At 43.9% G+C, this 22,212-nt stretch overlaps 2 protein-coding genes across 9 annotated transcripts in view; both read right to left on the bottom strand.

Annotated features, from left to right (window-relative positions):
• Positions 1-17,499, bottom strand: part of LOC146261117 (ATP-binding cassette sub-family C member 4-like) — a 31,015-nt gene extending 13,516 nt beyond the window's left edge. For 4 of the 8 annotated variants that reach the window (XR_014724824.1, XM_084668715.1, XM_084668716.1 and 1 more), the window contains exons 1-21: positions 13,526-13,661; positions 10,428-10,538; positions 10,064-10,184; positions 9,733-9,957; positions 9,529-9,618; positions 8,698-8,861; positions 8,182-8,307; positions 6,888-7,137; positions 6,599-6,706; positions 6,393-6,482; positions 6,107-6,298; positions 5,801-5,895; positions 5,605-5,691; positions 5,381-5,477; positions 4,897-5,109; positions 4,663-4,800; positions 2,144-2,181; positions 1,881-1,975; positions 1,526-1,672; positions 544-623; positions 277-427 (exon numbers count right to left, since the gene is read on the bottom strand). Coding sequence is in view for 6 of the 8 variants with exons in the window: in XM_084668715.1 (XP_084524841.1) it covers positions 277-427; positions 544-623; positions 1,526-1,672; positions 1,881-1,975; positions 2,144-2,181; positions 4,663-4,800; positions 4,897-5,109; positions 5,381-5,477; positions 5,605-5,691; positions 5,801-5,895; positions 6,107-6,298; positions 6,393-6,482; positions 6,599-6,706; positions 6,888-7,137; positions 8,182-8,307; positions 8,698-8,861; positions 9,529-9,618; positions 9,733-9,957; positions 10,064-10,184; positions 10,428-10,483 (2,563 nt within the window). In the remaining 2 variants the exon portion in view is untranslated. Of the gene's footprint in view, positions 1-276; positions 428-543; positions 624-1,525; positions 1,692-1,880; positions 1,976-2,143; positions 2,182-4,555; positions 4,801-4,892; positions 5,110-5,380; positions 5,478-5,604; positions 5,692-5,800; positions 5,896-6,106; positions 6,299-6,392; positions 6,483-6,598; positions 6,707-6,887; positions 7,138-8,181; positions 8,308-8,697; positions 8,862-9,528; positions 9,619-9,732; positions 9,958-10,063; positions 10,185-10,427; positions 10,539-12,364; positions 13,679-13,790; positions 13,902-15,504; positions 15,584-15,682; positions 15,751-15,912; positions 16,002-16,100; positions 16,267-16,531; positions 16,806-17,362 lie in introns of those variants that run through there. The other 4 variants (XR_014724825.1, XM_084668717.1, XM_084668719.1 and 1 more) reach the window with 4 other exon arrangements.
• Positions 17,500-17,530: 31 nt separating this feature from the next.
• Positions 17,531-22,132, bottom strand: poglut1 (protein O-glucosyltransferase 1). Its single transcript, XM_084668726.1, has 11 exons — positions 21,971-22,132; positions 21,330-21,420; positions 21,071-21,214; positions 20,831-20,966; positions 20,539-20,660; positions 20,348-20,407; positions 20,055-20,154; positions 19,806-19,864; positions 19,009-19,176; positions 18,829-18,885; positions 17,531-18,667 (listed from the first exon to the last, which is right to left on the bottom strand). Exons 1-11 carry the CDS (start codon positions 22,044-22,046, stop codon positions 18,511-18,513), a joined length of 1,170 nt encoding a protein of 389 aa, XP_084524852.1. The 5' UTR covers positions 22,047-22,132; the 3' UTR covers positions 17,531-18,510.
• Positions 22,133-22,212: the final 80 nt, after the last annotated feature.

A 22,212-nucleotide genomic window follows, 5' to 3' on the forward strand; every position in this document is an offset into this window, starting at 1 on the left:
TCTCCATGCAGTATCTACACGAACATACATGCATATACACACACGACTTGATTATTGAATCTTACATATAAAATGTATTCATAGTGGCTGTCTAATCTAGTCCCTAAGGACAAAACAAGTGGTGAAACACGCATTGGCCGGGTTTCCCAGATTTGTTAAGAAGAGCTTCGTAAGAACGTTCTCAGAGCGTTTTGTAGCGCTCTTAGGTCAAGATTAAGAGCTTCTTAACAAATTTGGGAAACCCGGCCATTTACAGTTCTGCCCCAGGGAACCTACAAGTGGACTCGAGGCGTTTCACGTCTCGTGAAGTCTGTAAGTAGTAGCGTCGCAGGAACAGGAAGGCCAAAAGCAGCGGAACGACAGGGACCAGGATCAGGGGCATGACCGAAGCCGCCACAGCAACCACACCAATGTTCTGAAGAAGCAACTGCAGGAAAAGGGCATGCCACCAGAGTCTATCAGCTAGCTAGCGACACGTGTCTGTGAAGAGCTCTCTCCATTCCGTTGCACAGAACTGGCCCGGGGTGGCAAAATGTTACTGACCTGGTAGCAGTCCACAAAGGTTAAAGGCAGCATGGAGTCCAGCTGGCCAATGTCTTTGGAAACCCTGTTGAGAACTCTCCCTGTAGCACAACAGAACACATGAAAATGTCAACTGAAATAGTTGTTCAATTATGAATCATGAAAATGTTAAAGAAATACTTTACAGGATTAAACATGCAAAAAACCCTGAAAATGTACCTGGCTCCTGCCTAAAGTACTACAGTGTTACTTTTTAACATTTGCTTTAGCACATCTAATATACATCTATTGCTTAATGTAGGAAGAGTGCTACTTTTGAATTGCAGACGGTACCTCAATACCAAATACAGCTACCACTAGAGTTACTAAATGGACTGCAAACAGTGTCTGTTGGGTCAATGTGTAACCAAACAGGTTCCAAATGTCTGACCCTTGGGCAGGCCTACACAACAATAAAGAGACGTGATCGTATAAAATGAGACATAAGGAGAGTTCCTTATTTAAACGGCTAGACCGGGCGCCGGCAGTGACAATATACACTAACTATATGTGAAATCTGCAGAAAGTGCCAGGGTACCCTAAATAGCCATGTGCGACCTCCGTTACAAAAGCCACACGTGCAGAACTAGTACTAGACAGTCACTGCAATCGTATGTGGAAGAGATAAAAAAAAAGGTGCGATCAACTCGGCACTTCAATCCTGTGTGTCAAATGGTGCAACCAATTCATTAACGGGCGAACCCCACCGCACAATGTTACAGCGCGGCGTCTAGGGCTCTGGGCACAGAAATATGCAACACTCAATTTAAAAAGGCACTGCGGGCAGCCAGTGGGGCGTCTAGTCGTCACTCACTATAATGTCATTAGCCAATTAGCCAGCATATGAGGAACACTCGTAGAGGGATGTCACAAGCACACACACAACCAATACGCAAAAACAGACAGGCTGCCCCACCCCCAAACACATTTTCACGGTGGACATTTGCCCCCGATACATACTCACCAATTGGGTTGATGTCAAAGAAGCGCACGTGTGTCCGCAGTATGGCGTTGAACATGCGGTTGTGTAAGGTCTGAGTAGATCGCACCAAGATGTTGAAGATCACGAGGTTCCTTGCGAAGCCGAAGACGACCGAGGCCAGAGTCAAACCTGAACACACTCACATGGTCTATTGTGCAAAAATAAACTGGTAGTAAATTCCTTCTCACAAGCGTAGGCTACAATTTAGTTGCTATAGGCTATTCTTCAAGATCGAATCAGTAGGAGGAAAGAACTAGCAGGATGCAACAAAATCATAACTTTCTTTGAGTGGCCACAGTTTACTTGTCACTGTTTTTAATTATTTAGTTGGTCTCACCTGCGTATATGCCCAGGTAAAAGCGGAGATCAAGCTCTTCAGGGCGTCCGTTTTGGACCGACGCTGTAACGTTGCGTTTGTCCTGCTCTCCAGCCCTGTCAAAGAGTCAGAACGCAAGCAAATTAAGTAAAAATCAATGGTTTCCGTGGTCATCAACTACTGCAGAATAAAAAAGTGAACTAGCTCAGAGCTGACAATGGTTTTTGTTCATAGATGGTTCACTCTTTTACAAGTTAACAGTGAATAATGAACTACAGTCTCACCAATATGCCAGCCACCAGTCCTGGAGTACATATGCAGTCTTCAGGGGAAAAGGAGTAAAGTATGAGACATACAATTTGCTGGTAGATATTATCAACGCACGACAGAGAATAGGGCGTGTGGTCATAGCGTTTTTCTCTTTCAGAAAAGCGACACGGCATAGGTGAGCGCTTCATCCCGGTGCCTCATCAACTTGACCGCTATAGTTACAGTTAGTTTATTTTATTCATAATCCGAATGGGTTTTTATTCACCATGAAAGTTTGCACAGACAAGGAATTTACTTTGGAAGGAAGGTGCCTACCGAGGGAGCCATAATCGGCGCCATCTAGAAAGTTTCAGCATAACATGAGGAGAGGGGAGGGAAGAAAAAAGGCAACCCCCAGACTATGCTCCCAGAGGAGTACAGTGTGGGAACAGGCAAAAAAACACCTCAGCACATAAGCACATACATTGTACAACATTACAGAAACACATGACTTGCAATGGGGAGGGGGGGCGGGGGTATGGACAAGCAGCATCTGGACCAGCAGCCATAGGAGGCGCTGGTCACAGACCCACCAGCCACCCTGGGGGAACAAGTAGGCGAAGGCGTTGGATGGGGGTGGTGGGGTGATGCCATATCTGTAGTGGGTGAAAGTTAAGAGTATGAGCAGGGGCGTCGTTAGACCCTTTTTACTGGGGCACTTGGCCCAGTGTAAATCTGCTGTGCCCCAGTAAAATCTAAAGTTTGAGTTTTAACAATTTACTTCATTAGTCGGTGCATTAATTTAGATTGATAATCCCGGAAAAATGTACGCAGTATCCCAATCAACACCAGGGTGGTATTACAGAAAGCAGGTTATGCAAAATAACTGGGTACGTTTGCAATGTTGTGCTGGGTTTCAGCTGGGAAGTTAACTTACCCTGGTATGTCACATAACCTGCTTCGGACTCAGCACACAAGTCAGAATTGAGGTAGGCTAGGAAAAAACATTATAAAACTAAAGAGAGTTTCTAAATGATAGGCCAACCAATCATCTTATTTTGACTAAAACATAAAAACAATATTAAATGAAGCTAAAATAACAATTTGCCCTCAAATGAATACGAAAAAAATGTGAGCGCTAGCATTAGCTATTTATGTCCCTGCCAAAGCTGATATCAAACTTGCGTCCCTGAACTGATGTATAGAGGGTTAAGCAAGGGGAGTTTCTATAGCCTAGTAATGCATTGAGCGCAGCAAGCTTGAAATAAAAAGAGGGATATGAATTAGGGGCCTGTGCCCCAGTAAAGTGTTATGTCTAACGCCTCTGTGTATGAGTATGCCTAGGGGTTGTTCGCCTTCGCCTGGGCCACAATCAGTCAGATTCTCAGTTTGCAGATATTATTGCCATGGAGATATCCTTGGTCATGACCCAAGACAGAGACTCAATACACAGGTGTCTGTGGAAAGGGGAAGGGGAGAGACTACAGAGTCTCACTGCAGCGCTCTCCAAGGGAGTTTTGTTCCAGTAACGGCCTTTGCCAAAGCCTGAGCTGGATTACGGGGCCGAAAGCAGACAAGATTGGGGTTGTTGTTTGGTCGAGTAGGTGCTTTCAATTTCCACGTCTACTCATCATTATGGCCTCCAAGTCGGTCCACTTTCCTTTGCAGAGCTGCTAACTTCTCCACGATGTTATCCAAATTGCGTTCAACGCGTGGTAAAGTCACTGTCTGAGCGCCACCAGCTCTGCCCACCGCATCAATCATGTTGGGAAGCCGTTTCAACAATTTTCTGATATAACATGGCAGCGCCCAAAGCAGAAAGCCTGTAATCATGGTTCAGAATATAAAGATGTATTCAACGTCTTCCACGGAAAGTGCCGCTAGGCACACGACACGCCACTTCTCCCACGCGTCCATCGAGTAGCCAGCTGCGAACGTCCTGTCAGGGCAGTTAGGTTCCCTAGAACCCGAGCTTCTCTTCAAGAAGTTGGTGTCAATTGCGCTTAGAGACCAGCTTATCAATTCCATGCTTTTTGCTTCGGAGAGTGATGCAGAGCGTCTTCGCGGTTAACTTGAGCCATTTGCTAATAATTACTGACGTTTTCTACTGTGTCTTTACTGTAGAGGAACTGAACTGAGCGACCGTGACGATAAAAGCTAAAAAGATTTAAAGCTATCCATAAACCGAAAGCTGGTCGAGTATTGCATGCCGCACTATCTGATCAAAATGACAGTTCTCTCTACAGTCAGAGTTCGCGCAAGAAGGTGGAACGTATGGGAGATACCCTTTCCTGAACTTGTAAGGGCATAATAGTTGGTGAAAGATCCAGAGAAACACAAATATCCAACGAGGCAAAATCCCGGACGATTTTTGGAATCCCTGCCGGACGCATTTTTGAGGTCTCGAAAAGAGGACCTGTCCGGGTTAAAGAGGACGTCACCCTAAATTTTCATCATTGCACTTTTATTTATGTTGTGTTAATAATAGTAAATAGTTGATCATGCCTCGGGTGCCAGAATGGCCATAAACACCACCAGCTTGGGTGATACACACCTCGGCTGTGACACTCAGCAGGAATGTGGCCAGTAGCAGTAAGAGGCTGGCGCCTGCTTGAAAGTACTTCACATAGGCACTGAAGCCAATATTCCCCTCCAGTCGACTCTCCTCCGTTGCTCTCCTGACTGTTTGCACCTGGGAACAGACACATCATTTTTCTATAATGTTCAGGTGAGTCAAATATCTCCTAAATCGTGGTTGCTACGAGACGTCACGAAGGTATATACCCACAGGCAGATCATCTGCTCCATCTGTGACCGTCTGTGGCAAAGATGTTTGGAAACAAGAACTCTGAGAAAGGGCAAGTCTTTGTGAGGAAAGGCTGCTGGTCTCTGTCCCTGGGGCAGCCTGCTCCTCCTCTTCCTCATCCTTCTTCAGCAGGGAGGTGAAGTCCAGACCAGAGGACTGCAGCTCATTGTAGGTCCCCCGCGCCACCATGTGACCCTGGCACACACAAATACACATTACGAGTGTGTTTGTATGTTTTCAATTCAAAGCTAGTAAGGATCGTACCCCTCCAACTGTTTAACAAGCCGCTTGCAAGGGCTGATACAGGAGGGGCATTTAGAGTATCTACTGAGGCTAAGTAGAAGACAAGTGGAAAAACAACTCAGCTTCCGGATACTGCAGCCAAGAGATAATAAAGTTATTAAATTCTCTTTTTAAGTGAAAAGTAACAAACAGTATGTGTGGAATGGAATGCCGTGCCACACACCTCTTTCAGGACGAGGATCTGGTTTGCTGCTTTCAGGTACTGCAGCTGGTGAGTCACCAGTATACGAGGTTTATGCTTCAGCAGACCACAGATACACCTGGAAGGACAAGGCACCCCAAGACACAGAAAAACTGACAGACGACTCACAATTCAGTTAAAACAGTCAGTTCTGGAATAGGCTCCTCATCACCATGTGGTGGGGCTTGTCAGTAGGTGAGACTCACTGTTCAAACAGGTGTCTCCCGACCTCTGCATCCACAGCACTCAGAGGGTCGTCCAGCAGGTAGATGTCAGCGTCCTGGTACACAGCCCTGACAAACACAGACACACCATCTCACATCAGGGTTGGTGTGCATTACTGGTGACATCCAGGAGGTGACATCCATAACCTACAGGAACAGAAGGTCTCTCTCCTCCTACCTGGCCAGGTTGACGCGAGCCTTCTGTCCCCCGCTGAGGGTGGCTCCTCGGGCCCCGATCAGAGTCAGGTCTCCGTCTGGCAGCAGCTCCATGTCCTGGACACACAGAACAGAGAACTGAGCAGAGGGCTTCACACAGGTGCTTCACCACCAGCAGAAGCCACTGGGAGCTATTACTGAGGGTCAAGGGTAAGTAATAAAGGTTATACTATAGGACCCATGTGGATCCAAAAGGACACATTCTGCTTACACTTTCTGGATGTATATATACAAGCTAAATATAGCGCAGGCTAGAGTGCTGTCTCACCGTTTTGAGGGCGCAGGCTCTCAGAACCTTCTCGTACTTCTGGGGGTGGAACTCTTTACCAAACAGGATGTTGCTGCGGATGGTTCCAGGGAACACCCAGGGCTGCTGGCAAGCGTAGGCCAGCTGACCTCTGACTTTCAGCAACCCCTTGTCATGAGGCAGCTCTCCAAGGATGGAGCTGAGCAAAGAGGACTGTGGGAAATGTAGTAAGTGAGCTTGTGCACAAAATAGTTAGTCACTGAAATGAGGGCACAGTTGACAACTGGAGGCTCCTATGACCTCTGACCTTTCCAGCTCCAACAGGTCCAATGACAGCCAGGAGCTGTTCTGACGTCACTGTGAGGGAGACGTTCAGAAGAGACGGGGCATCCAGACTCTGCAGAGGAAAATGTTCTCGCCATATGTCACCACGATGTTTCAAATGACCATGCTGTGGCAAAATACCATTGTTTTCCAGCTTATAATGTAGAAGAGCTTTGGTAGAACATGTACCTTGTCCCAGTAGCAGACCAAGTCCTGGATCTCCACTGAGGCTGGCCTCTTCTCATCATGTGACAGTCCCACACTTGGTCTCTCAATCTCATCCAGAAGGAGGAAGTTCTGGTGATGGGAATAAAGACATGTATGATGTCACACCATGTTTGAAACTATTGTCTCCTTACTTCATTTTCCCTGCTAAATTCTGAAAGCTTTTTCTACTGAAACTTCGGATGCGAAGAGTAGGATAGAAAAACGAGCCAGTCATTACACAAACGTGTTGGAAGTGAAACTCAAACATTACATTGATCCTGCGAAAGCTGACGATGGACTCAGACAGCTTCTCAACGGCCAGAGGACAGAAGAGGGTGACGGTGATCTTAATGGTTCCGTAAAGGGACACGGTAACAAACACCCGGCTGGCTGAGATGGGGTTCCCCAGGAGAACGTAGACAGTGAAGGTCACAAAAACGATGACCTTACTGGCCGCGAAGAAGGTGGCCATGTTGAGACCTCGAAGGTAGGAGCTGTTCATGATTTGGTTGATCTCTTTTCTGTGAAGATGGCAAACATTAAATGTATTTTGGTTCTTATCCACTTTAAGCCACATTTACGCCACTTATCTATAGCATGCAGAGGAGACAGCACCACAGATCTATAGCATGCAGAAGAGAGAGCACCACAGATCTATAGCATGCAGAAGAGAGAGCACCACAGATCTATAGCATGCACAAGAGACAGCACCACAGATCTATAGCAGGCAGACGAGACAGCACCACAGATCTATAGCATGCAGAGGAGACAGCACCACAGATCTATAGCATGCAGAGGAGACAGCACCACAGATCTATAGCATGCAGAGGAGACAGCACCACAGATCTATAGCATGCAGAGGAGACAGCACCACAGATCTATAGCATGCAGAGGAGACAGCACCACAGATCTATAGCATGCAGAGGAGACAGCACCACAGATCTATAGCATGCAGAGGAGACAGCACCACAGATATATAGCATGCAGAGGAGACAGCACCACAAATATATAGCATGCAGAGGAGACAGCACCACAGGTATATAGCATGCAGAAGAGACAGCACGCTCAGTCTGGTGAGATTCTGGGCACAGAGTCAAAAACACCGTAATCTTTGTCTTGTGTCTTTAGTGAACAAGCATTCCACAAATTGCTGCAGGCATATTACAATAGCCATGGAATGCACATAGCCATGAAAAGATAACAGTCGAGAGCATGTCTGGGCAACGTCTTCTCCTCATGTAAAGTATATCAAGTTAACAGCTTCACAGTAGTTGGTCTGTAATAACTATTTATGCTGAGGAAATTGGTTTAGGGTACCAGACATAAAACATCGCAAGTGTTTGTGGTTGTTTTTTTAAAGATATACTATTTGAAATATATTAATAGAGAGGAAATGTAGAGGAGAGAGAGAGCTCTCAGCCAAGGACCATAAATATGCCCACTGTGACTGTACACTTTAAACTGTAACTGAGCTCTGACAGCTGTCCCAACATTCCCCCTCAATACATTCCATGTGGGTATATATGACAATAAGACAAGTTTTTTATCGACTCATTCCACGTTACCTCCTGACTTCATGGACCAGTGCTGAGAAGGGCTTCTCCCACGCGTACATCTTGATGATCCTGATTCCAGATACCACCTCATTCATGGTGCGGATCCTGTTGTCTGTGAGGACAGCAGTTTGATTCCTGTAGGAGCCGCATGACAGTCAGTGCAATTGCATTCTAATCTGAGAAGATCTAAAAGTGCCGTTATTCTCAGTCTGTAAAACACAGTGTGTGATGACAGATAGAAATAAAAGGTGATATATTACACTTTTCACCTGAATGTACAGCAATTTTGACTTTACTCACCCAATACTTATAGAGTGTACTGTAACTGGAGAACACTATGTAGCCTGTTTATAGACATGGCGCAAGGAAAATCAATGAGGTGCGTGAGAATTGTCTGACGTCATTTCATTGTTTTTCATTTTGAATGTTTTTTTGTACCTGCACAATTGAGGTTGGATTTTCATCCCTCAATAAACCGTAAAGTGGACCTGCGTCTTTGAGCTTGAGCCGTTTCCTGGAACTGACCTGAAGATCCCAAAGAGTCTCCCCACTAGGGTCTGGAGAGGCACCATGAGGACGATGACCGCGATGCCAGCCAGACACGAGGGTCCAACCTCATACCACAGGAGCACAGTGACCCCAACCACCTGCAGGGGGCCGAGCCATAGGTAATGCAGGTTGATGGTAACCTACAGAACAAAGAGATGAACTGGAGTAAGATTTCACTGCATAGACCTACAAGAGTTTTCTTGACTCCCACAGAACCTGCTGAACAGTGCGTCGTATCAGTTCAAGACCACACCGGTACATCACATTCCTGCAAACCAGCTGGATTATTATGACACACACACACCTGAACAATAAGACCAACCCTACCTTGATGAGACATAGCATTAAAGGGCTATTATAATAACATTTTGTAGATATAGACGGATTGCTCTTGTCCTTCCTTACAGTCCTACTCAACCTAACAGTGCTTCCTATTGTGAAGTGTAAACTCCTATCAACCTGGGCTGATAAGTACAGAAACGCCCAAGGCACAGAACAGGTTAGGTAAGCACTTATATGAAGACAATATCATTTTTGGTTCCTCATACATAGGGGTGAAGTTGGCCCGATCCTAAATGGGATGGGCAGCCTGCGATTCCTTTGGTATCGGGCTATTTTCCACCTGCAGGTTTTAGATCTCGGAAAATTCTGATTCAGAAATGTTTTTTAAGTACAATCGATTCCATATAAAAGAGAGCTTTTCCACACTTCAGAAATACATCACGTCCTATGATTTGGGTCACTCGAAGATTTTTCTTTTTTCTGTCAACACAAACGTGACTGTACATGCAAAGGGTAATTTTTCACCTCGTCAAACCTGTTCACATCATTTGACAGGAGGTTTACAATTTGTCCGGTGGTTGTCCTTCCCATAGCTGAACTGCTCAGTCGAAGGGCCTGCAGACACACTGATAGGATCACACACTGCAAAGTGTAGAAATACATACAATATACAGAATACACATTTGAACTGTATGACACACGGTACGTGAAATCAACTCTCATACGGACCTTCTTGTAGATCATGTGACACATGGCCACTCTGATCTTCATGCCTGCTCTCTGGACGTAGTAGAAGTAGAGGTGGTACACGGCGGTCAGGCCAAGGGTGGACACAGACAAACCAGCAGCATAGCCTAAGGCCTCATACAGCTTTGTCATGTCATCTGGGTCATAGTCCTCAAAGTACAGGATCAGCTTCCCCAAGAAGACCGGCTGGATCACTTTTATCAACTCCTGTTTTGAGAATAAAGAAAATAGTGATAAACTGAAATGGATTCAACATAAAAGTATTGATTATTATTGATTATAGCCACATAAAACACCCTGTCCATAGACATACCGCAATGAAAGTAAAGATGCCCAGCACCGCGTAGGATTTCCCATAGCACTTGATAATGACTTTGGTCAGTTCAGGTGTTCGGAGCTCCTTAGTAGTTCGTTCAACCTCCTGATTCCAGAACCTGAAAGAGATAAATAACTGACTGAATCTTCCTCTAAGCACATACTGATCTTCCAAGAGTGAATAAAAAATTACAATTAAAAAAAGTATTCAACCGGAAAAGGGTGACAATTGGATTTAATTTTTTTTTCTAAAACAAATATTTACACAACAACATAAAATGGCTGTTTAGTGTTGTATTACTTTGCCATTTTGACCCAAACATTTTTATGTTTCACATTTACTGTGGCGTAACATACTGAACCTTTGTAATTCTTCTCCCAATCTCTCTGATCCATCCTCCATAGGAACTTCATACATGTCATCTTCCTCAAGCCTCCGTTTGTGACCAATTCGAAAAAATGGGTTTAACCAGCTAATGCAAAGGATAAAGAAAGAAATGAGCTGTGTTGGGTAACGTTACTTTTTAAAGTAACTAATTACAGTTACTAGTTACATTCCTTGTAAAGTAGCCCTAACTAGTTACGTTACTTAGTTACTTGCTGTCGAGAGTAAGGCGTTATGTTACTTTTGCGTTACATTAAGAAAAGTATTTTATTTCTAGGCAATTCACCTTGGTCACTCTTATGCCCAGAAGGCACATTTAATGGGTTGACCTCAGCAATAGCACATATTGCACTGAATATTCAGTGTCACTCGCATATAGCATGATCAATCCTCATTATACAGCAAGACGGATCAAGGTAATAAAGCAATATAGTACGAGTGCGAGTTGGGTTGTTGAGGAATATATCACGGGTGGTATTCGGCCGTAGCCACGAGGCCGGAGGCCGAGTGGCCTAGGCAACAACAATGTAACGCGTTACACCCAACACTGGAAATGAGGACAAGCAAAATAGTCGGAGAGCGGTCTCCTTGTTGGGGTATGATTTCAGTGCACTTAAAATAACTTAAATAACGTTGAAAACAAAAAATGAAGGCATAACCTAGCCTAAATCAAAGTTTATCAAAGCCGCTTATAACCAGTGACCATTGTAGGCCTATTGCTTATTCCATGCAGATTTTATTAATAATAATAATAATAATATTTTTTTTTTATTGTCAAGTATCAAATTATTTGGTTATAGGCAGTTTCGACAGTTTTGCCCTAATTTAGCACTCACAAAGTGTTCATTCTGGGTCAAATTTGCTGGAAAGAGAAGCTGTACATTATGTTCTTTTTTACCATGTCAAAATCTCAAAAGTTACAACTGCCTTAGAAAACAAAACATTGGAAGATATCGTCTCTCTATCAGTTTGAGGACAATTACGCTATCTATCTTGAATCAGAAACATGCAACCGGCCATCCCGACAAAACTAAATAAATGAATCAGAACGACTGGTGCTGCAAGCTGCCCTAAACAGCCGATCGCAAAGCGTCGGATGTGTATGCGTTAACAAGTTTACTTACCAAAAAAACAATTTTGAAATGAAATTAGCTTTTGTCAATAGATTTTCTCTCCTTAATTGTTCCATAGCGCTTTGGCATCGAACCAAAATGGTTAAATAGAGGCCAGTCTGCTATATTTAGTGCCCCATGGAGAAGCGAATGCGTCAGGTGGTGCCCAATTACAGAATGTAGGTACTTCTAAAACGTTGCTTGAAAGACTACACGGAATGTAGAAAATAATCAGCTGAAGCCTTTACGTCCCCCGTCCCCCCAATCAAGTTCCCTTATGATAGGCTGAGCAAATACAACAAAGATGTAGGCTATGATGTGAATGATTGGCCAGATATTGAAACACTGAAGTCTTGAAAAGTTCAGTCACGTGACAATCTAAAACCCGTCTCAAACCCTTTTCCCATGACTGATTTTAATAGGATAACCTACCAGAGATGTTCTGTACTGTATTCCACGGAGAACGGCCAGTGACCTCAATTAGAATAGCGTAATGTAAGTGCAAGACGTTGATACAAATTTCCGTGACATGTAATGTAACATACAACATCATATCAAAATATCCTTTTCACTCTATTTTCGATTAAGCTACGTGATTTGTATGAAATGCTCAGCCATGTGGTCATTAACACTACAAATGTGAAATGTATCAGTTCTAATTTCGTTAGAACAGTAGCCTAGTGACCTGGTAAGTATTGTGTAACTTTCCCAAACCCACAAAAACGTATTCTTAATTTTGCTGAATGCTTTTCTTGATGGAAAAACATACTACAATCAATTTATAAAGGCTTCAGAGTCAAAGTTACATAGAAGGCTTGCATGCTTATACTTTTAATACCATAGCATCCTTTGCCTCAGCACAGTACCAACACTTCAGCAGTAGATGGCACTGCAAACACACTGTGAGGTATCCAAAGTCACAATCCAGTAAGACAATTACACAAGCTCAATTCACTCCCTTAAATCGGAAAAAACAGACACAAATTCCATTCTATAAACATTTTCGTTCAGTACATTAACACTAAAAACTAGAACAAAACCAATGCATCCATCTTCTTCACCCGTAACATATTAAACTAACGCTGAAATGCTCTTCACCACACGAATGGATGTGAACCCTAACTCCTGGCCCTCAATATCGACGCTGGATGTGATACGTGGTTCTTCTGGCCTGGCCCCTGGCTATCCTGGACGTCTGCTCATTAGAGCCAGTGTCCTGGACAGCCCAACTGCAGCTGCCGTGTGGCATGTTTACAGCAGGGGCTGAGTCTGACCCAGTTGCTGACAGGCCCGGCAGCCACATCCCAGAGCACTGAGAAGCTGACCAGACAGAGAGAGACGAGGGGATGATGACTGCCTGTTGACCAGTCATGCTTTTTGCCAAGATGCCGTGTGAAGAACGGTTTTAAAACCAGTCAAAAGTCGATGAGAATAGTGTCCACCGTAAACACGCAAGTCATAAACAATATCCCTGTTCACCCACACACACACTGCCAGTCCAACAAGATAAAGTGGTTCTTTTTTCCCAGAAGTTTATCTGAAAGCAGAAACAAAAGTCTGAAGTTGCCATAACAGGTTGGAGGGAAGCCCTTGGAAGTCCACACTTTGAAGTCGTCAGTGAGACATTCCTTGACTTGTTTGCACAGGGAACTTCCCAGATCGACACATTTCCCTTCAAGGTCAGATACCATGGTCTCTTTTCAATGAATCAAGAGCTTGATGAGCAGCTGAATGGGCAGGTCATCAAGCTTGTGGGTCAGCTTTTCTGTCAGACAGCTTAAACTGGCACGCTCTTAATCACAATTCAGTACAATCAGACAAATGACTGTTTCTGAAAAGAGAACTAAAAAGGATTTGAACCTAACCTAGCATGCCCTCAGAGAGGGAGCTCTCAAAAAGTCTGTTCACAAGGAAAGGTACAAGGTCATTGTAAATGAGACACGCAAAGGAGTGTTTTGCCCACTGTCATTGGCTGTCCGAGTCCTGGGCCACACCCTCGTTACGTGGTAGGCTGAGGATTTCCTGGATCTTCTGCAGGTCCTGCTCAGCTTCCTGGGCTTGTGATGTGGAACTCAAGTCCCCAATCAGGTCGTCTGTCAACTGCAAACGGGCCATCCTTTCATTTGGGAGGGAAGACATGTTCAGATCAGTGACTCACATGAAAGGGACCTTAACGGTGAAGTCAAAGGCCATGGGGACAGCACAATCACAGGTCAGAGGGCAGCTACCATTCTGTCAGCTTGAGCTCATACAGCTCTCTGCGTTCCCTTCTCCTCCTCTCTCGAAGTGTCTCCCCCGACAGCTTCTGCATCGCGATAATGAGGGCTCCAGCAGGAACCCTGGGAATACAGGAGATAGCCGATACTACAATGCCAGTTCTAGTCTCCAGCATCACTGGCCGGTCTGTAAGTTTTAGTCTTGAACAAAATGAGACTCAAGAGGCCTGGAATTTGGTCAATAATGTATGAGTAGAAGATTGGGTTAGTGGTGTAAACGTTTAATTAGAAACCTATTCATTTGGCAAGCAGAAAAAACTGACAAGGCCACTATGGAAGTAGGGGAGCTGAGATTCCCCTCCTCAACTGCCTCAATCCCCCATGACCATGTGTCAGAATAGGCCAGGGTTTCAGTGAGATCTGGAGCATGATGTGCTATTTGATTGGCTGGCAGCTTATTGTGCTTGGTCGGCCCCTTCGCACCTGGTTGTGGTGCAGGGGGTTGTTTGCACACATCAAACGCTCCAGGTGGCTGGGCACCGAGGCATAGATGGAGAGGCACGGTCTGCAACACCCCACACTGTTCTTAGTTTATTACAGTGTAACCCCCCCCCCTCCCTCCCTCTTGTGTTAACCATCAAGGTTATACTGCATGACAGATAACAAGGAGAAGAGAACAAACCCGACAAGGTTTGAACACTGGAGCAAAAGAGGTGGTGATAGTGAGGGGCAGCTGCTGCCTTGGCCTTGGCATCTCTCCCCCCCCCCTCTCCTGATCCAGAACACAGCCCAGTGCGGACCACATGGGTCCCGCTGGCACCCATAGCAAGGATGGGGTGCAGCTGGGAAACAAGAGGGTTATAGGGAAGGGAGCATCTGTTTCCCAGAGTGTAGCACACACATGTGTGAATGCACACGCGCGCATGCACACACACACGCACACACACGCACGCACGCACACACACACACAGCCCTTAGCTATCTTTTTTTAATATGAAGTTTGTGACATTCAAATTCTTGATAAGGCAAAATATTGATACTAATAAGGAAATATCTATTTTGAGGACAAAGGCCCCCCCCCCCCCCCCCCACCTTTGTCCTAAAAATAGATATAGCCTTATTGTCATTGGCATTGTTAATGGGGTTTATAGTTTGTTTGCCGGGGTTTCGGGATCCCGACATTGCATGCAAACTGTAGGTAAACTGATGCCTGTTCCCTGCTCTTCTTTCTCCTTCTCTCAAGGTCACAAACTGTTTTACTGCCTTGTGTCTTGCTGTTTTTTTTGACCAATGACCTCTTGCTTATCTTATCCAGACACATTCACACACAAAATGTTGTTATTTAAGCAGATAATGATCATAAAAGTTAATTACTGAGGGGAGAATTTTGATAGAATACCTAATAAAGATTGAACTGTCGGTTTGTGACAGATGGTATGTAGTTAATAGTTTTGATTTGTTCAATTTTCTCATTCTTCACTCACAAGAGCACAGAAAAGAGTTGGTTGTGACTGAAACTAGATGCAGCAATCTTAATACTCCTCCATTATAACAGTATCAAGGTGTCCCTTGTAAATATAATTTGTTGTTCCTGCATCCACACACACAGGGCTTCCTGAATTCATTGCAACACACAGATGATCTCATGGTCAAAGTCACAGATAACAACTCATTTAAATGGCTAACTGAAATAGAAGATAAATCCCAGTATCTTAGTGTTTCTTACCCCATGGCCGCACCTATTACTGTGCCTGCCACCAGTCCACCAAGACCCAGGTTTAGTCTGAATAGGCCCCCGGTCACAGCTAAACAAACACAAAAAACACAACTATTGTCTTTAGAAACATGACTGAAATGAATCCAATAATAAGGTGATCTGTTTTGAGTCTATTTGAGTGACTCACCACCTGCTGCTGCATAGTGACTGGTGATATACTTATCCCTGTACACAGACAGTCCTGTGCTTACAGTGCTGTGATAGAGAGAAAGACAGGGGGAGAGAGAGTGAGATCATTGAGTACATCAAAAAGAAGACAAAAGGGTTGGGGTCACAAATTAAAATCGCATGACGTCATTCATCTAGTAAAATTCATACTGGAAATAAAATGCCACAAAGACACCTTCCTGTCCTTACTTGAATAAGGTGACGAAGGCTGCTACTCTCCAGCTCCACCTCCAGCCATACCTCACAAAGCCTCGGACGGCAGCATTGTGGGCCGAGCGCTAGTGGGAGAACCACAACGACCCCGGAGCCTCATTAAACACGTTATTAACATTGTTGCACGCGTGCATGACGGAACACGTAAACACGACCCCACTGACCACTGCTTCCACTCGGCTGTGGTAGATCTCGGCCTGGCTGAGCTGGATGAACCTCTCTCTGGCATGCTTGGCGGCTGGAAGGCCTCCGTAGACCATCCCAACCAGGGCGGCAGCAAAGCCACTCTTCACCACATTGGTCAGCTCCTCTGGCCATGCCTGCATATCACTGCAGGGAAAACAGATTGGATTAGAGACAGGTACAAAACAGGGAGGAGGGTGGTTTGGTTGTCAGTCATGTCATGGAAATGTAGCGTTTTATATATGCACAGAGCAAAGGCTTGGACCTGACAGCTCAATCTGTGAACGAATGCATGTTGTACGCAGTGCTGGATTTTAATACATAGCCTAATATGTCAAGCAGTTAAGACCGCAGCTGTGTGCGTTTAAAAGGCAATAGGAAACACTAAGGACTGGATTAGGTTCACACTGACCCCCTATCAAAGAGATCCTTAACGCGGTCCCATCCCGTATCTGGAAACTCAGGTTTGCCTATGCTGCTGGGCAGGGGCTGTACTGAGTTGGAAGCACCGTCAGCTGCATGGACCCTAGGGAGGTAGAGAGAGGGCGCGGCAAGCTGGAGAAGCCCTTGCAGTAGCCCGGTGCACAGTCCACCCTGGGGCGCTGAATCTGCCTTCTCTTGACAGGGGGGTAGGGAGCAGGTCGCCGGGGGGCACGCAGGCTGCATCACGCTTCAACGGACAGGAGCTATCGGCAAACACATGGACAGGAGCTAACGTCAGCTGAAATGATTTATATCATCCTTAAAGAGCCCCCGCTCTTTCCCCGCAATCAGATAACGTTTCTTGAAAGTTTGTTTTCGCTGCCCAACGTTAGTCTAGTTACTGTAGACGTTTATCACAGCGTTAAAGCTAACGTGTTTCGGGCTTACTAGTTAAATAACAAATACATGTTTATAGCTGGCAGTTGAAGAAGGGATATGTACTAGTGTTGTAGCTAAGGTACTGTACGAGTAAGTTATTGGTGATTGTGTACACATTTATAATCTAGATATAGCTGGATATGACGTTTGAGTGCAAGATAGGGAGATAGCTAAGATAGCTAGCATTAACAGTCCTGTACTGTAGCAAGCTAACATTGAACTGTCACGGCTAATGACTGTGACCGGCTTGAACTCTTGTCCATTGCAATCTATGCTAGCATAGCATGAGGGTCAGTGTGTTGCGTGTTAACGGTTTGATACATGATACGATATGAAAGTTATACAAATCACACTACAGTTGAACATGTTTGCTGTGTTTTACCTTTAATTTGCGAAACGTCCTTGAATTTTGACACTTGACAGAAGTCCCATCAGTAACAGCATTCTCAATCGTGACTTTCCACCCGGCGCCAGTTGTGCTGTTTGGTTTGTTATTCAAACACTTGAAACAGCGCCTCCATACGGTGGCGGACCAGGTCAGGCATGTGAGTAGATTTTGAATCATTTATTGATAAAATAAAAAACTACGGTGTTTGTATAGAAAAACATGATAAGAAAACGTTATTCTATTTAACATTATTGTTGAGGTCGAAGTCTTTACCGGGGGTTAATTATTAGTGAACCCTAGAGTAGTGTATCAGATATTATATTTTGACTAGTTAAACAGTTGCTTTTGGTAGGACTCATTAATCAAGACAAAATACACTGGTACATAAAATAAACACGCACTTTGTACAAAAAATAAATCAGTGTAACAAAACCACATTTCATCAATAAAACGATGTTGTCCATGCTGCAAAAAGAATACTAAAACATATTCAACATTTCAGTACCACTGTATATGTCCTGCTTTATCCATTCAGTGCATTCAAGTTCTGCTGACAAATGTCTCAGTAATGCTACATTGGTGAGTGGTTTTGGCAATTGATGTTGATTGTACCGTTTTTTCTCATTTTGTCAAGTTGTTTTGTGTATGGCAGACTCCATAGAACAGAGTTGAAATAGTAAAGATTATGGTTGTGTTTGAAACAAATGCAAGTTGTTGGTACAAAGAAATTCAAGCAATAAAAAGAAACAGTTTCTGTAATTAGACACTAGATGGCAGTAAGAAAATGCTGATGAACTTCCCTCAGATTGCATTTTACCCATTTCATTATAACATCCAAAACTGGGATGCAGTTCAAAGAAATGAACAGAACAAAAACCATAAAATGTGTTCAAGTTATTAAAGTGATTTCTGGTTGAGGTATTGATATTTTGGATGGAAAGAGTTGCGCAATATAACAATTACAAAACCTATAACCTACCCTTTCTGCCAATCCCTATGACAACTCTAAACCCAATACTACGCTATTCAGATGTAATGTACACCGTAAAACTACTTCAGACCAAAACCGTTTTACTTGGAACATACCTCAAGATCTAACCCATCACACCCGTCTCTGGACTAGAATGATCTATATTTCTAGATTAAAGTTCTGTTCTTCCAGGCCCGTGGCTGACCTGATTGTAGTTCATTTTCTGTTGGGGTTTGTACTTCAGCAAGCCCGCAAACTCAGTGAGAAGTCTCTCCCAGTAGCACGAGATGTCCTCCATCCGAAGATGATCCAAGATGAACTTTTGTCCTCTGTGGGGATAGGAAAGAAACATCAGTTATGGAACATGGTAGAGGATAGTAGTGAATTCTACCATTCAGGAGACACCGTTTCCAAACCAAATAGCAACACTGACTACGGCTGTTCAAGAGCTAGGCTCATACTTCATAGCAGAATCCAAAACACTTGTTACCTAGTGGCAATCTCTTGGGCAACTCCATCATTTTCTTTCACAAACTGTAACAATTCCCTGGACACAGGAAAAAAAAACAGAAAACAAACCAAATCAGAAATCAAATATATAGACACATTTTGTAAAATAAAGTATCTGTGAAGACACTTTGAAGTGTTTTTAATGGAGTGATCAATCCACCTAAGGTCTGAGAGGTCTTGTTTAACTGGTATGTAGTGCACCCAAGGCAGCAGCTGTGGGTAGAAGAACTCCAGCCATTCCTCCCCAACATGGAAAACCAGCGACCCACAGAGGAACAAGTGCTTGAGACGGAAACTGGCTGCCACACCCCGGAAGTTAAACAGATATCTATATAACAAGGTAAAAAGAGTTGACCATCTGAAAACATGGACTGGTAGTTCCTCGAAGATCTAACAATTCATGGTTGATGGGTTAGTTCACTGTAAAAAGGTGCACTTTAAGCTTACAGGTGTTGCAGTATGAATGTACAGCACATGCTGCACAAAGTACATATAGTACACATGTACCGAACATGCTGTACACATATTAATGTGACCGTTGAAGCCATATACGTCGCCGAATATAGGACAGTTGCCATAGACACATACAGTAAGTGATATAGATAGTACTTTAGAGTCCATGGTGACATTATGCAATAACTGGAGAACAGGAACCAATTGTAAACTTATTGAATAGGAATGAAAGTATACACTCTTGACAAATATAGTCTACTGTGTGTTCTGTTTAACAAGGGTTTAGGGCTAGCCTTGTTCTTAAGGCTAGCATGTTTTAGTACAAAAACTGAAAAAAAGTAGACTACATTTTACATCATGGGAAAAAAAACTTGGAGGAGCCAATTAGTATAATTTTATCCCTGACCCAGAAACACAAAATGAGAACTTGAAGAGATTAAAAACAAGTTAGAAGGGGGGAAAAAAAGTGTAAAAGATGGGGGTGACTAGTAGCAATATTCTTACTTGTATTGACAGTGGTCAACCAGAGGAATCTCCTTTGCTGCGGGTCTCCCCAATGTGTCCTGAGTCAGGAAGAGAAAAGGTTCTTAATTTGCGACACTTGACTTGAAACAAGACAGTAGGCACATAAATTGTCATTAAATCATCAAGAGAATGTGTGGCTAGTTACTTTAACTGCAGAAGTGTAAGTGGCCTTTCTCTCAGTGAAAAGGGTTCATATAGACATCCTGGGGTTGAGGATGCCTGACTGACCTTCTCAGACTTCCAAGCCTGGTTCTTGGTGTACTCTGCATCCACCAGGTCAGGGGCCTCTCTGGACAGCAGAACCAGAGGGTCCCGCTCAGGACTGGTCCTGGATGTGGGAAAGACAAACGCAAGAGAAAGAGCGATGGAAAGAAGGAAGAGGGGGTTAGAGAGCAATGTTTCCCCCTTGCAACAGTGCCACCAACTGGGTACAAAGAGTACAGCAACAGTACAACAGGCAACCGAGTGCACTGAGCATACAAGTATGTCAACAATGTAAACATTCTCCCACTTGGACTAACCTGGAGCCTCTGAAGAAGCCTCTGGACTCTTTCCTCTTCCAGGGCCACTGTGCTGCTGACCTAATGGAGAAGGTTTAACATCAACGTGTCATCACCTTGTCACAGAAGACATGCAATTGCTGTGATGGTTGACTTTTTTTCTACCTGCAACTAAAATTGTTCTGTAAACCTCGCAGTGCAGACATGCCTACTTTTTCAGGTCGTCTCTCATGAGATCCCATCGTCCCAGTCCTGTAGGGTATATGGGCCACACAGCTGGACCTCCCTCCCAAAACGTCCAGGCAGGGTACATGATGTCCTGGTAGTCTGCAGTCTAAACAGTCAGACATATACACACACACACACACACACGTTATGAGTATATTTCCAGTTCGCAATTCCACCACAGTAAGAATTTTAAAAAACAATCACCAAATGGGAGTTGTGCATTTCAGGCTAAGTGTGTGGGTGTGCATGTTTTGCATTCATCATTCATGAACTGACCTTACTGAAAGAGAAAACGGGAAAAATTGGCTGCACCCAACCAGGAACTTGGGGGTAATCCCGCACGTTCACCACCATCTCTAGATCTGGTAACCTGTCAATCACCTGCAGGATGAAGTGCTCCACCCCACTGCACCTGTAAACAGAGGAAAAACAAGTCTAAAAGCTGCATTTCAATTTGTGAAAAAACATGTAAAAGTCAAATTTTACACCTTGTAAGTACTTTGTTTATGTTCTCACCTGGCTGGGAACATACAGTTATGTTCCCTGTAGAGTTTATTATCAATAATCTGATAATGGGTACCCACGCCACGTTGAATCGTAGCTGCCATGACATCTTCAGATAACCCACCGTGAAAAGGTTTCAGGTCATTTTCCAAGACACTGATAGGGAAAGAGAGGGGTTTGCTTTTAGAATACTGTTGAGGATTTCAAAATACTTGAGTATTTTATACGGGTGTTAAATTAAGTTAGTTAAATCAGGTTTTGCTTCAGGTACCTTAGATGACAACTACAATTCTGTGGGATGCAGGGATGATATTCTTGTAATTCCTTTGTGACTTTATTAAGGTATCTCTGCCACTTATTGCCTATTAGAACAGTTGAAAGAAAGTAACTTTAAAAACTCAATAGTTAAATGGGACTATGGTGAACAGCAGCTTGATAGACACATTATCAGGTTAACCACAATTGTCGGGTCCTACAGTACTGTAGCGAAATGTATGTATCTGAAATTGCAGACAACGCATTTTTAACGCCTAAATTTAGGCTAGGCCAAAACGCAAAAAAAATAATAAGCACTATCAAACTGCCTCTGCTCTGGGAAAAACAAATAATGCTGTCATCTGTCTCTAAAATGTTGATGCACCTCCATGACAAACGAAGTTTGAAGTTTGCTGGTGCTAATTTGTTCATATACAAACTTTCCGTGCAGGAAAGTTCCAGCATCTAGAGCTAGCTTGCTAACTTGGATAGTTAGGCTATGTAGCTCTTGCGAATTTATGCTAGGAACTAGCCTAACAATTTCCAAAGTTTGTCAGTGCTAATGTTCTGTTGCTAGCTGGATAAAGCAAGTTCGCTAACGTTAGTCTAATGAATGCTGCCAAGCTAGGGAGTCAAAAATGGTTGCTTTTATAATACCGGATCCTGCCATGCTGAAATCGATTGCACAAAATTGAGAAAGAAAAGGTATCCACAGCCATAACGAGAGCTCCATCTTCTGTGTGAAGCAAGCCACTGGCTAGCTAGCTAAATTGGCTAGGCTATCACCACTATGCTATATTATTCAATCTGAGCCTGTTATTACGGCATCTGCACACTCCAGCTACTTTACCGTAATGGTTCGAAAACATCGCATCGCACATTGATCTCAGACTATAAAG

Source organism: Hypomesus nipponensis, chromosome 12 (assembly GCF_054491055.1).
Source record: "Hypomesus nipponensis isolate SF chromosome 12, ASM5449105v1, whole genome shotgun sequence".
Taxonomy (NCBI): Eukaryota; Metazoa; Chordata; class Actinopteri; order Osmeriformes; family Osmeridae; genus Hypomesus; species Hypomesus nipponensis.